This window comes from Mus pahari, chromosome 4 (genome assembly GCF_900095145.1).
Source record: "Mus pahari chromosome 4, PAHARI_EIJ_v1.1, whole genome shotgun sequence".
NCBI classification, from domain to species: Eukaryota; Metazoa; Chordata; class Mammalia; order Rodentia; family Muridae; genus Mus; species Mus pahari.
Window position 1 is genome coordinate 74760586 of NC_034593.1, and position 15063 is coordinate 74775648.

General features: G+C 41.6%; 1 protein-coding gene across 1 annotated transcript in view; it reads right to left on the bottom strand.

Annotated features, from left to right (window-relative positions):
• The window catches only part of Mnd1 (meiotic nuclear divisions 1), a 52699-nt gene that overhangs the window by 33084 nt on the left and 4552 nt on the right, over positions 1-15063 (bottom strand). Inside the window, exons 2-4 of the mRNA XM_021197032.1 lie at positions 12707-12772; positions 9208-9265; positions 5201-5349 (exon numbers count right to left, since the gene is read on the bottom strand). Of these exons, the coding sequence (XP_021052691.1) occupies positions 5201-5349; positions 9208-9265; positions 12707-12772 (273 nt within the window). The remainder of the gene's footprint in view (positions 1-5200; positions 5350-9207; positions 9266-12706; positions 12773-15063) is intronic.

The following is a 15063-nucleotide window of genomic DNA, read 5'->3' on the forward strand; positions in this document are numbered from 1 at the left end:
GTCAGCTATGCACTGAATGTAATCCTAAGCTAGACGTCAGCTATGCACTGAATGTAATCCTAAGCTAGATGTCAGCTATGCACTGAATGTAATTGTCTGTCTTCTCTTAACAGCATGGGCCCCATAGTGAAAACACATAGACGCAAACCTTCCTTTATCATCTCCTAATAGTGTCTCCGTGAGCAAGTTTTCTGATATGTAAAACACAGTTAATACCAATACTGATGCTCATACAGGTATAAGAATCATAGGATATATAGCACTCACAAGCTCTTAACTAAACCTCCCTAAGCAGACACCAACAGTGCTTTTTCATACATCTCCACCTTCCATTTAAACCAGTGGTTCTAAACCTGTGGGTCGTGGCCCCTCTAAGTGTCTTATGTCAGACAGTCTGTATATCAGATATTTACATTATAATTTGTAACAGTAGCAAAATTACAGTTATGAAGTAGCAACAAAATAACTTATGGTTGGGGGTCACCACAGGAGGAAATGTATTACAGGATCACAACATTAGGAAGGTTAAGAAACACTGATCTAAACCTGTCCCACCTTTCAGTTCAAAACAACAGTTTCTAAGAACTCTCTGTTAACTATACATATTTATAGCCTTGTCTTTTGATGTGAGATTTCTGAGTTTGGTGAAGGGACTTGCCACCAAGCCTGATCACCTTACACATGGTGAAAGGAGAGACTTGACCCCTGTGGTTGTTTTCTGATTTTTACACATGTGCTATGGTACATAATACACCCCTATACATACAAATGAATGAGCAAACAAATAAGTAAATGCCATTTAAAACTTTTTAAGAGCCTTGCCTTTGTCCTAAACTGTATAACAGAATACACAGCAAAGCTTAGCATTTGCTACTACCATATTAAAAAATATACAGGTACATTTTTATAGTTTCTTGTTAATTATTTCCAAGTAAGTTAGATAACTGTGCCTTATCAAGGAAACTGCGAATTCTCTAGGCACAAGATTGCTTATTCTTTATACTCAGAGAATTTACTAGCACATGTCAAGGCTCTAGGAGGTTAACACATGACATGGACAGCTCACAGTAGGTTTGTCATCTTAGAAAATGGTGAACTTAAAACAAACTACAACTGTGAGTCCTTCAGACTGTCTTCAATGATGACCAACATATACAATCAAAGCATGAAGGAGAAAAAAAATATTTCCTGATTTAATTTTCAAATTTCCTATAAGACTGCCTATCCTCAGGAGACAAGCACATTCCTGCACATAATTGGAGTCAGTGGCAGAACAGGAAGGACGTTAAAGGAAGGAAATGAAGAGCTGCCCCACCCCCACCCCAGGCCAATCTGGAAATAATTAACAAGAAAACTCAAAGGAAGTCAACATTATACTTTGGCAATCTTCAGAGGAGCCGATCCTTCACTGCAGCCATGAGTGTGGCCAATCAGCAGTGACTCGTCTTCATGTGAGTCACACAGCAAAGCAGCATCCTTTCCGGCTCTGGCCACGACTGTCACTCACTTCGCTCTCCTGTGTAAGAATCATACAGCTCACAGCGGTTTCCTATGAAGCATGAACACCGGCTTCTCCTTTTTGAATGGCCTTCCATAAAATGCACGCCCTCAGTTATTTGCTCTACACTCCAGCGTGAACCATAATTTACCTCAATGTGTGGCCACCTTATGCAGAAACCCTAAGGTAGCAGGAACCTTACACTTCACCTGCACCACAACCCATAAAAGCAGACTGTCCTCTCCCACAAATGGCGAAAGCAAGCCTCTGAAAAGCTGAAGAAAAGCTTGCAAGCTTTTCCATCTGCTTGAGAAAAACAAAACCAAAGCCCTGTAGTGGGTTAGAACAGAGCTCAGAACAGGAGGCAGAGGACCCAGGCCTACCTGGTGGCATGCCCCGGCTTCTGACTTACAGAGGTGGGTGTGTCAGGTTAAGCTTCCACTCGGCTTCTAAGAGAGACGACAGAGAGGGGTGGACCCAAAACTACATGGGATGCTCAATCTCAGACCAGTAGGACAGGAGTATATTGACAGCAGCTACTTTACATAATGGCTTGGCAAATCTGGCTTATGTTGTTAATCTCTTACACTGTGGTCCAAGAAAACCAGATCAGTGGGAACAGAAACACCCTGGTCTTTAATCTTTCGGTATAAACATCAACTACCATCAACTTTAAAATAGTTGGACTCACAGTACTACCAAGACATGCTTGCTTGCGTCTATAAGGATTACTCAAGTACCAGTATAGTTAGTCACTATGAACTATGGTACGTCTAGAATTAAAGCATGAGAAACCATTATTTGGCCTTTTTCATTTAAGGTTAAGCATCTCTGCCTTATACCATTGGCCAAGAAATGTATAATAAGCATCTGTGTACCCAATTTAAGATAGAACTGACCATCTAGAAGGCTCAAACGTTCAATAAGTTATTTGTTGAATCAAGAAAACATAATCTTTATTCTCAAGCAACAAAAATCAACTATGACAGCAAATTCAATCACACTGATCCTAACACTAAATATAAATGGTCTAAAAGACAGAAATTGTAAGCTTACATAAAAATGCAAAACCCAATTATATATCCTTAGAAGAAGCACATTGCAAACAGAAAACAAAAATAAATATGGAATGTACTAAGCAAAATTTAACAAAAAAAAGTTGGTTTTTTTTTTTGTTTTGTTTTTGTAATTGCCCTTTGTACCCATGGGTTTCACAAACACTGATTCAATCACCTAAGAATAAAAAAAATTCTCAGACCGGGCGTGGTGGCGCACGCCTTTAATCCCAGCACTTGGGAGGCAGAGGCAGGTGGATTTCTGAGTTCGAGGCCAGCCTGGTCTACTAAGTGAGTACCAGGACAGCCAGGGCTATACAGAGAAACCCTGTCTCGAAAAACCACAAAATTCTCAGGGGGAAAAATGCATCTGTATTAGAAATGTACAGACTTTTAAACTTTTGTCATTATTCTATAAGCATAACTGTTTACATAGAATTTCCATTTATTGGGTAACAGCTTAGGCATGACTGCAGTACACTGCATTCTGGAAAGACGCACAGTGAGAACTGAGGGAAACCTTGGTCTACAGAGCTGAAGTCCCGTAACTGCAGAGCTGTGCTGGGAAGCCAGAGCTCCCCCAGGAGGACACTCAGCTGAGAATGCAGCCTCCATCCAACAAGACCGTGAGCCAGAGGGACTCACTGAAACCAGGCCAAGTTTTCAGACACACAGAAATGGAGGGTAGCAGGGTTTGTTCCTTGAAATTACAGCGTCTGAAGTTTTTTCACCCAGTAAAAGATAACTAACAGAAGACCAAACCCGGACTTATAAAGACTGCAAGGCAACATACTTATTCAGAATATGACCACAAGTAATGGAATAATTAACAATAACAGAGCTACATAAAGGCTTAATTGCCAAGGAGACCAGAGGTAAAGAGGTCAAGTGCCTTCGAAGACCCAAGGTCTTTCACTTAGGCTCTGCCATTATTTGGAACAAGTCTTCAGCCTCACGTTTCTTCATATGTGTATACTTATCTTTAAAGGATAGATTACACATGATCACAGAAGCACCTCCCACTGTCTGTTTCTTTCTCTCATCTGGTCACTTAGAAGTATGGTACCAGCTGTGCTTCCTGCCTCACCCTATCTCCATCCACGTACTCGCCACAGTTGCTCTCCCTTCCACAAATATACAAGCCTCCCTTTGTCACACACTACATTAGTAAACACACGTCATGTTTACTACAGGACACCAGCGGTGCACGTCAAAACCACACACTACATCAAGACAGAAAAATGCATACGGTTTAAAAAAATAGCCACGTGCCATAGTTAACAACCTTGCCATGTTAAAGGTTTGACTCAAAGTGGGACTACAGGGAGGTGGTAGAAGCATCAGTAGGCGGGGCCTAATGGAAGGAAATGAGGTCACTAGGGGTGTGTCCTCCAAAGGATTTATTGAATGTGATAACACGTATTCATTGATTAGAAAAATGAGCTATCAAACAGTGGAACCTCAAATGCATCTTGTTAAGCACAAGAAGCCAATCTGTGAAGGCTGCAGCATGTATGATTTCATATGTCATGTGCAAGTCTGGAAAAAACTCTAAAGACATAAAAGGTCAGCTGCCTGCTGAGGCAGGACTGCAGTGTGAGGGGGCCTGGGTTACAGAGAGATCCTGTCTTAAACAGAGGAAGAACAGCAGTCTAGAGCTGAAGGACCAGAAGGATGAACAAGCAGAGTAAGGAGGTGTCTGGGGCAGTGACACTGCTGGGGAAGACACTGTACTTGTAGACACATAAAATCATGCATTTGCCAAAATCTGTAGGTTGGTAGTACACATTTATAATCCTAACACTTGGAAGGTGAAGGTAGAATAATCATGGGTCAAAATCTCCTCAAGTGCAAAGCAAAATTATGGCAGGCCTAAGCCACAAGACACTGTCTCAAAAAAATAAAAAATACACCAAAAAGCAAAAGAACAACAATAACAAAAATCTCACAGTAAAGCAAAGCACAAGAACCTCATTCAATCCCCAGACCACGTAAAAGTAATGCCAAACACAGTGGTACATGCTTGTAAACCTGGCACTGTGGAGGTGGGGGCAGGAGGATGCCTGGGACTTCCGTGGCCAGCCAGTCTAGCCAATTGTTGAGTTCTAGTCAATAAAAACCCTGTCTCAGTAGGAGGTGACAACATTCTGGAAGACACCAAATGTTGTCCTCCAGCTCACCCCCCTTCCCCCTTCTCTCTCTCTCTCTCTCTCTCTCTCTCTCTCTCTCTCTCCACACACATGCACACCCTGAACTCTCTCCTTTTCCATCATTTCCTGTAAACAAAATCTAAAGCTGCCCCTCCCAGAGTCTACAGATTTTTTTAAAAAAGAACTAAAATACTAGAAAATATAACATAGGAAAATAAAAGGTGAAGCACTCTAAGGCCATTTTACGGTTCTGTGTTGTTAAGCTTGTAGTGTTTGGGAGGGAAACCCAGGGCTTGTGAAGGCTATGGAGGCAGCCTGCTACTGAGCTACACCCTTAGCCATACCTTTTATGAGAAAGAGATGCTAATTTTCTTTAGGCCTTGAGCCCAAATAAGAATGTATGATTGAAGTTGAAGGGAAACCACTGAATGAGAAAAGCATTAAGGGAAACACGTCTGTGCTACAAAGCACATCTCTTCATAATGGTGGTGACTTACCTGAGAGTTCAGAGCCTCCAACTTGCGCTTCCTGGCATGAAGAGCCTTGCTCGGAAAAGCCCAATAGTAATTGGACGTCCCGATTCTCTCACAGTCAACCATACCATCATCCACTAAACTCTGAAGGACTTCCTTCACTGACATGGCGGCTGGGAAGAAAATATTCACAGACGCTGGGTTATGCAGCATCCTATGTACAATTCAAAAGCAAATAACTAGAGAAACATTGTAGAGAACATTACAAGTAAGAGCTAGGCATCTAGGTGTGACCCAAAAGTGAGGTGACCCAGGCTCATGAGGCAAACATCGCAGGTCCTCTCTTCCACACAGACCTTAGGAGCTTATGTGGGAGTGAATGTGGACAGAGGCCATGAAACTCGAGAAGAAAGGTACACAAAGGTGGCAGCTGAACACTGGTGGTGGGACAGCCCTGGTACTTATTATAGGGTACCCGTGAGATGGGGCAGCAAGAGGGACTAACCAAAACAGAGTAGATATCACAGCACCATGAGAAAACCTAGATTTTGTGTGGTAACTTAAAAACTAATAAACTTGTTCTATACACAGTGATTGTAAATATATTTTAGCTACCTGCACTGTATTTATTTTTGTAGTGCTAGGGTTTGAAGCGGGTTTGAACATGTAGATAAGTGCTCTATCGCTAAGTTCCACTCCTAGCCTTTTTAACCCACTCTGAAGACACACTAGAACAAACAGTATGGCCCCCGACAACCAAATCACAACTGGAAAGATAGAAGAAAGGATTCAAGGAGACCAGTGTTATCAACCTGAGTGGGAAATATTGCAGTGTACCTAAAACTGCATGCATACCATTCCTTCTTGAAGAAATTTCACTCATATGAACTCAGCCACAGAACATAAAGATAGCCATACCTGTTTGTCAAGGCATTTTTTAGTATCTAAAGAAATTGGAAAGTAGCCCAATAACTGGATTTCTAAAACCACAATGCAATGTTATACCAATTTTAATGCCATGGATAAATAAATGCTGCCCTGTGTAGCATATGAGGAGGGGACGACAGTATGCAGTAACGTGACAAGAGTTTGCATGGCAGGCAGGTCAAATGTGAGTTTTACTTTCTTCTTCTTCATCATTTCCCAAAAATAGACATGTATTAAAACTAAGAAAACTAAAAGTTGTGAAAGATTAAACAATACAGAAACAAAATAGTTCTATATAATATTTAGGGCTAAGATTTAAAATCAGAATATACTAATTATGCTTACTTCCTATGTACCAAAAGCTAGAACCCTATTTTAATATCTATTTAAAATTTTCCTAAAGCAGATCTCTAGCTATAAAACTTATTTAAAATTTAAAGATCTAATATGTAAAATTGACACCAAATGTGTCAATGTGCAAAACATTCACCCCTACTCATAAAGTCTACACTGAACTGCAAGTCAAAGGACTCTGAAATGAGAGGAGCCGGCGGGGAGACTCCGCGGCACAGTACTCACCTAGCACATACAGGACCTGGACACGACGCCCAGGACAGAAAAGAAAAGGATAGCCAGTGAGCACAGCTTGGTCAAACCTTTCCCGGAGGCAACTTACAAGCACACAGTCAAACTCTGAGAGCTACGCAGCCTTTATTTTCAATTTTACTCCTGCAGATAGGGCCTAATGAAGTAACCTAAGAGGTGGACAAACACTTCGGTTTGCTTGGAGGCACTTAAGCAGCAGTTAGGGTACCACCGGAGAGCACTGGCTTCAGAAGGGTAAGGCCCTGTGCCCAGTCCCCATTCCCAAAGTTCTGGCAACCAGGACAAGAGAGGCCCCAACAGTTACTGGTGAGGATGCTCTGCTTGCTTTGCAGACCGCCTGTGTTGTCATTACGGGTGGCCTTTCCTCAGGAGACATGTACAAAGACCTCTCTCTTCCTGTTCTTAAAATTAGAGTTCCACTCTTAAAACCTCACATAATCATTTATTTCTCCATTTGATTGTGACAGTCTCTCACCATGGGGATCAAACTAACTCAACTCATGATTTCTCAAGTACTGAGACTGCAAAACTCCCTCATGAAGGTCCAAATTCCAGAGGGTTGGAGATTCAACATATGAGTTATGAAAAAGCACAGTCTGGAGCACAGAGCATGTTAATTACACAATATTTTTAGCAGCAGTGTTTGTACACAATCTAGATCAGTGGTTCTCAATCTTCTAACTCTCCAGCCCTTTAATACAGTTCCTCATGTTCTGGTGACTCCCAACCATAAAATAATTTTCATTGCTACTTTCTAACTGTAACTTAGCTACTGTTATGAATAGTAATGCGTTTTCCAGTGATCTTACGTGACCCCTGTAAAAGGTTCATTCAACCCCCAAAGGGAACATGACCCACAGGCTAAGAAGCACTGATCTAATAGTCAACCATGGATGACCAACTAAGCAAGTTTGATAAGCAGTCATAGGATAGAATTCACTTCCAAAGCAAGTTATCTACACATGCAGACAAGGTGTTACATTAAACTGATGCATGGCAAGGTGCAGCTCAGTGGCAGAGCACTAGGCTGAGGGCGAGGCCCTGCATAATCCCCAGCACACTCACTGCCCCACCACACACACAAATAACCACACACACAAAACTGCATAAGCTGTATGACCCCCTTGCAGAATGTCAGATCCTTACAGATACACACTGACAAATAAAACTTCAAAACGTTTACAGTCGTGATCTGAGAACAGAAGAATTACAACATTTTTCTTCCTTGGTTCAGTGATGAAAGCTGCTGTTCTACCTGTCTCTCCTGAAAACCTCTGAAACTGAGCAAAACTAACTTCTCCTTTGAAGCTGTTCCATCAGGCATTCTGCCACAGCAATGCAAAGTCTGACTAGCAGGTAAGTGTAGTTAAAAAATAAGGACTTGAGATGAAACCACCTTGGGTGCAGAACCAGCCCTAAGGTCAATGGCTGTCACAGAGAAAGGGAAGAGACAACAAAGACAGGACGGACACTGGCAGATGGCACCGAGGACAGGCATCAGGCACACACGGCTGACAGCCAGCGGATCCTAGGGCAGAAGGAAAGGGTTCTTCCTCAGTGTCCCAGGGAGCCAACCCTGTAGCTGGTCTTTGCTACTTTGTGGGTTCTTCTTTTTCCCACCCTTTATCCACCCAGTTTCACCTCCTAAAACTGGATGGGAGAGAAACACAAATGGGGGGGGGGAGGAAAAAGGGAGGAGGGAGGGAAGGAAGGAGGAAAGGAGGGAGGGAGAGAGAGATATCTAAATCTAATGTTTTCTTAGTTCTTTGAGCACAACTACTAACAAACTCCAACCAACCCCCAGAACAATCAACAACCACCCACCCAATTTATTGGGGCTCTGGAATTTATATACCCTCTAAAAATTCCCAGAATTCCATACAATCACAGAAACTAACTGCAACTGGCAAAACCACGCCTCTTCTAGAGCACAAGGCAAATCATAGTCAGCTGCTGGGAAGCAGCCCCATACCCCACACCTGGGATTAAAATAAAAACATATTCTTATAATAGTTCTGTGTTTTTTAAAGAAACAAAAATTCCAGAATTATCCCTGCCTACTCCTTCATGTCAATCTTTTGCCTCTAGAGCTCAGAGGCACAGAAAAATCAGCCATTTTCTTTAAGCTATCAAATTTATAATAAATAGTAATACAGCCTCAGGAAACTCATGCACTATATAAAGATAACAAATCATATTTGACAAACACTACAATCTTTATTTCCTTTGAAATAAACAATAAAATAAGAGTGCACGTGGGTAGCAGGATATTTGCAGAGGGCCAACACAGAGAATGCTTTGATTGCTAAGGAGTGTCACATGGGGCTTTTACAAATATATTTATTTCTAGATGTCTGTATTGTCCATAGAAGGAAAGAAGACTGCAGAAAAGACTGCGTCCTGGGCTCCCAAGTCCCCACCTTCTGTCAGTCTCTTTCCCCACCTTCTGTCAGTCTCTTTCCCCACCTTCTGTCTGTCTGTCTGTCTCTTATACTTACTGATGCCTTTCTCTTTGGGAGCAAGCTTCTCCAGGTCTTTCAGCTGGAATACATCTTTCTGGTTAAAAGAGTTTAAGAAGATGAGAAATACATAATTACTTTCTACTACTTGTTTACATTTACTTTAGCTGTGTTCATAAAACATAACATCAAAAAGCTATGTCTACAAATAAACAATGTACTAGAAATGAGTATTTCAGAACTAAAAGAAACTATCTCATTCAATGCCATCCATGGAACTTAAGGGAGACCTACTTCTACATGAGCACAGTTGCCTGTTCACGACTGGAACAATCTCACACCTTCTCATCGAAACAGGAAAACTAGCTCTGGTGGGTAAGCTACGCCATCAGATAATGTGCTGCTCTGACACTCTGAGGTTCAGAAAACCAAAAAACAGGAGGTTGGAGAGATGACTCTGTGGTCAAAAGCACTCACTGCTCTTACAAAGGCCCCTAATTTGGTTCCCAATATCCACATCGTGGTTCAGAGCATGTGGTGTCCCCTTCTGGCATCTCTGGGCACCAGGCACACACATGGTTCACATACAGACATGCAGGCTAATCCTCATACACACAAAAAATTTTAAATAATAAATCTAAAAGTAAAAAACCCCAAACCAAATAAACAACCCCTTCCCCCGCAAAAAAAAAAAAAAAAAAAAAAAGACTCAGTGATGGGAGGATTGCCTAGGCCCCAAATTTTGAAGCCAGTCTGGGCAATATAATAAGGCCATATATCAAAACGGAAGGAGGGGGAGGAAGTGAGGGAAGGAACGAGAGACAAAGCAAACAGAAAGAGGGAAAGTGCTACACTTGGTATGTATCATGCTTCAGACTTAGCAGCGGTAACTACAGCTAGACAACTATCCAAGCCGGTTTTCATTTAAGGTTTTATGAAGCAGTTAACTCTATGTGATAGAAAAACTGTCCAGCTCATGCTCTGTCACAATCACTGATCCAATTACTGACCCATACACTGATACACTTCATATACACAGAGCAAAATACACTTATGGAGTATTTACTCTAGAGGCCAGGGGACCCTCTTGCTGACCACTGTGGTGTGTAAAAGCATCTGGCCAGGGAAAGTGAAATGGTTTGGAAAGACTAACACATTTAATAATTAGAAAGAAGCCCTAGACTAGGATGGGATAGGGCCCACTGCTTTCTAAATAAACTGAAAAAGCAAGTTCAAGAGAGTAGAAACTAAACCCTGATAAAGGTCAAGACCACTGCTCACCCAAACAGACACGAAACTGAGAGGACAGGTAAAGACCTAAAAGAAAACATTTGCAAAATGCCTATTGACAAAGCAGCCAGGCATCTAGAAATATACAAAGTGTCTCTAAAACAAAAGGAATAGAAAGTGGATGGGTTGAGGACTGCAACTGTGGACTCCTCATGAACTGTCCTTACTAAAACTGTTCTTGAAAACATTTCCAAAACATTGTTGGTGAACCATTCATGATTAGAAGCAGCAGGGTCAGTGCTTAGCCAGCATTCCATGATTAGAGGCAACATAGCACATGTACTTGATTAGAGGCAGTAAGGTACATGGTGCCTAGCCAGCATCTGTGATTAGAGGCAGCATGGTTCAAGGTGCTTGACTAGTTACATTTTCTAATTCAGAATTTCATCAGCGTGACCAAGAAAACAGACTATAAACATAACCCTACCATTAACATGTATAATCATACATGTTAAATGTCAAATATGTTTAAAGTCTTTATTTTCTACTTAACATTTAGTCATGACACTGTCTTGGAGAAGGGCCACATCTAATGCCAAATTCTATAACTGATGGTATAGTAACCATATTTGAGTTTGTTGGAATTTTACGTGTCAAGAATGAAACTAGAATCCAAATTCCAGAATCCACTTTACCTTGGACCATGGTATTGATTTGTTCTGACTCCTGAGGGGCTGATGCCTAATAATTACCAACATTTGGCATCAGTGGATCCCAGATACACTGTGTCTCATTCAGGAGAAAATGGACACAATGTTTTTCATTACGCTTCCAAAATTCAGTGTTACACTTCCATCCCCCAAATTGACAGATTCAATAAATAAGCAGCAATACATTACATCATAACATGAAGATAAAATAGGAAGACATGAAGTGAATGAAACAAACTAACAAAACTAATAACACTGCAGAAAATCTCAGTATTGAATATCTTTAAGTGGCTAATCTTCAGTGTTAGTTTTTAGTGTCAAAATGCCATTGAAGGGTGAAGGTGAATATTTTTAACCCAGAAATGGTCAACTTTGTTATTTGAGAAAATTAATACTGAAAGGAGAAACTCATTTCACTAATTTCCTTGGGTTTCTACTGCCTGGGAGAAATTAAATCTGTTTTTGCTCTAAGGCTACAGGAAAAAAAAATTCAACTCAGCCAAAGAAAAAAACTAAAACACAAACTTCATCTTCGAAACAGCAGTTTTGTACTGGCTCTCCAGCCATAAAGGTGAGACCCAGGCTTTCTACAGTCCTGGCAACATCTTACTGCTTTACTGAGAATCCGCACTAGCAAATGAAAAGGAATTTTGACAATGCAATTTTTTTTTTTTACCATTTCCTCCCATCTGTATAAGATGAAAATAGCCAGAGGATCAAAGGCCCTCCTGAGCCATAAGGGCAATTTGGGGAGATGGGGGTACAGGGGGGTACCAGGCCTGTTTGCGCTTGTTTCTTCATGAAAGAAAGGCCCAGGTACAGAACATGTAAAGAGAGTAGGCTCTAGAGCCTGGATTTGAACTCTGACTCTGTCACTTCGTGAAGCTAAAACTTTATTTCCTCTTAGTGACTGGCAGACATCTGGAATAAATTACGGAGTTCTGGGCATCATCATAAACGGTTCGCTGTAGACAGACACAAAGAAGCAAGGCATTTGTGCTCCCTATACATCCAGGTGACCCTCCTTGTTTAAACCCTGCTAATGTCCACTCTTGTCAAGCTATTTGTGCTCCCTATACAACCAGGTGACCCTCCTTGTTTAAACCCTGCTAATGTCCACTCTTGTTCTCTGAGATCCTGGGTCAGCTGTTCAAACACTCTGTCTCCAGAGTGCTCAGCTGTAAAGCAAAGAGGATGACCTTACAGGACTGAGCACTGATGAATTCAGAAAACCTACACTACACACCTGGGCTGGGTCTGCACTCAGGCAGCACTCGGTGAACTATCCAACTACTTCAGACAGAAAGAGGTCACCATCAAATACAGGACTCAGAAAGAGAGTTCTGCTACCTGTCTACGGGACAGTCTGGATAAAACACGATGACTAAGAGATACAGCCCTCTCCTAGTCCTCAGCTCAGAAGAGCCAAAAAACGCTTGCAGAATTTTATGTGTCCCCAGAGAACCATGTCAGTGTGGGTCGCTAACAAAATAGACCATTACCATTGACTTACACAACAGAAATATACACAACATTCTGTGAATATATATTTAATGTGAAAGTCACGCAAAATACTAACATTAGGAGAAATAACTTACTGTCTCAAAAAATATCTCCATCATCCGGGCTCTCTTTTCCTCCCCACTCAGTCCTCTTTTCTTTGACTAAAGTATAAAACAACAAAAACAGAAACAAAAAGCAGCAGTTTAAAAAAAAGCAGCACTTCACAACAATTTGGTATTGAACATTACCTTAAATTGTATTTGATTTTATCAACTATCAACAACAGGCTTGTCACTCTCAAACCTGACCCTTAGACTCATCTTAATGACTATATGCCAACTCTTAAAGTAGGGACTGACAATTTCCTATACAGTGATTGAGAAAACATTTTGTGGAAATGCATCTTTATTTTGGTTTTTGGTTTTTCAAGGGTTTCTCTGTGTAGCCCTTGTTGTCCTGGAACTTCTTTTATAGACCAGGCTGGCTTTGAACTTGAAGAGCCACCTGCCTCAGTCAGTGTGCACCACCATGCCCTTTATAGAAACTTAGTATCTATAAAATGAACCAATGACAAGTCACTGTATTAACTTTCAGAAGGCTTGCCTTTTGAAAGAAAACAGATAGTCACTCATAACTAATTAATAGCTACAAGCACAAATTGTTGCATAAGAACCCAGGACAGAGTTAATTAATCCCACCTGGGAAGAGAGACGTGCTAATCCAGAAGGCTAGAGATGAAAAGGACTTGGCCGGGCTGGGAAGTGGGGAGGGGTGCCCTGTGCAGGCCCAGTGCACAAGCACAACGTTGCGGATATCCAAGACAAGCACAGAGATGGTTACTGGACGCATTGTGCAGAGGAAGCAAATGGCAAATACTGTTCAAAGAGTCATCTGGGATGAGATCGCCAGAGGCTAACTGGGAAGCGCGTGGATCTTACCACGACAAGGAAGAAGTGCTGAGAAAATTCTAAAGCTAAGGAGTGACAAGATTAGAATCAAATTCAAGTGTACGAATGGTAGTAGCAGGGGCTGGCAAGATGGCTCAGAGGTTAGACCACTGGCTGGGCTTCCAGAGGACAGGGTTCATTTTTCCCAGGACCTGCATGGTGGCTGTCTGTGACTTCAGTCCCAGGACATCTGTCCCCCTCTTCTGGCCGTCCTGGGCACTAGGCATACACATGGTGTACAAACATACATTCAGGCAAAATATCCATATACATAACATTATTTAAATATTTTAATTAAAAAGAAACAAATAATGCCAGGAATGTGTAGGCTCAAGAAAGAAAAAAACCTATACAGATAGAAAACGGAAGTCTGTAATACCTGTGAATCATTATCAAATTTGAAAAAAAGATAAGCAGCATGTAACCAAAGTACTGAATAATTCTTACTATATATATATGTGTGTGAGTGAGTGTGTGTACACACATATATCATATCAGCTTACATTCAAATTAAAAAGAGGAGCCAAGTGTTTGAGGCAAAAATTCCAATGAAAATAAAAGCAATATGATAAACAGCACTAGTCTGGATTTGGGACTCCACTCTAGCATGTATATATTAGTTGTCTACTCCGGGGGGGGGGGATGCTATGGAAGATAAGAAAAGCATAGAGGAAAGCCTTCCAAAGTTGGTTTTCTCCTTCCTCTATGTGGGTTCCAAGGCTTGAACTCAGACAGCCAGGCTTAGCAGTAAGCATTGTTACCCAAAGAGCCATCGCACCAGCCCCAATATTTAAGTGTTCTGAATCCTTCTCAAAACCTTCACAGGATCATGTTGTGTGACACTGTGTCCTTGGGAAGCAGGAAAAAGTGTCTACGTCCAGCAGATAGATAACTGATGACAAGCCAAAGTACATATACCATCAAAGTTCAACTTGGTAAATTCATGAGTTTTGTTGGGTGACTTACTGGAATATGGGAAAGGACTTACAGGAGCAGAAATGACAAAGACAGCTGCATCACCAAAGCCTACCCTAGCATACATGACAGCTCAAAAGGCTGCAAATCTGGAGCACAATGTATACCTTGCAGCACCTCAACAGTGTCCTTTCCCAGAAGCTCAGTCAGTGTGAGCCTCTTCCAGGCTGCTCCGCTGGCCTTTGGTTCTTCGGGTTGCTCCACTGGTTTGGCTGTTTCAGGCTCATCTGAGAGTGACTCTCAGCAGTCTCTACTGCTTATATACTCTATGCGAGTGGCGCCTCGCTCAATTTCAGGGACTTCCTAAAGCTCTTTTGGGTAGTTTACTTCCTGTCTTAGTTCAATGAGCTTTTCCTCAGGATTGAGTGTTCCACATTAGACCAGTGGTTGTCAGCCTGTGGTCAAATGACCCTTTCATCACAGAGGTTGCCTAAGACCATCAGAAAGCATATCTTTTTTTTTTTTTTTAAGTATAGAATAGAGTTTATTCAGGGCATGAGAGGGGAGTTAAGAGGTTAGTAGAGGCAGAG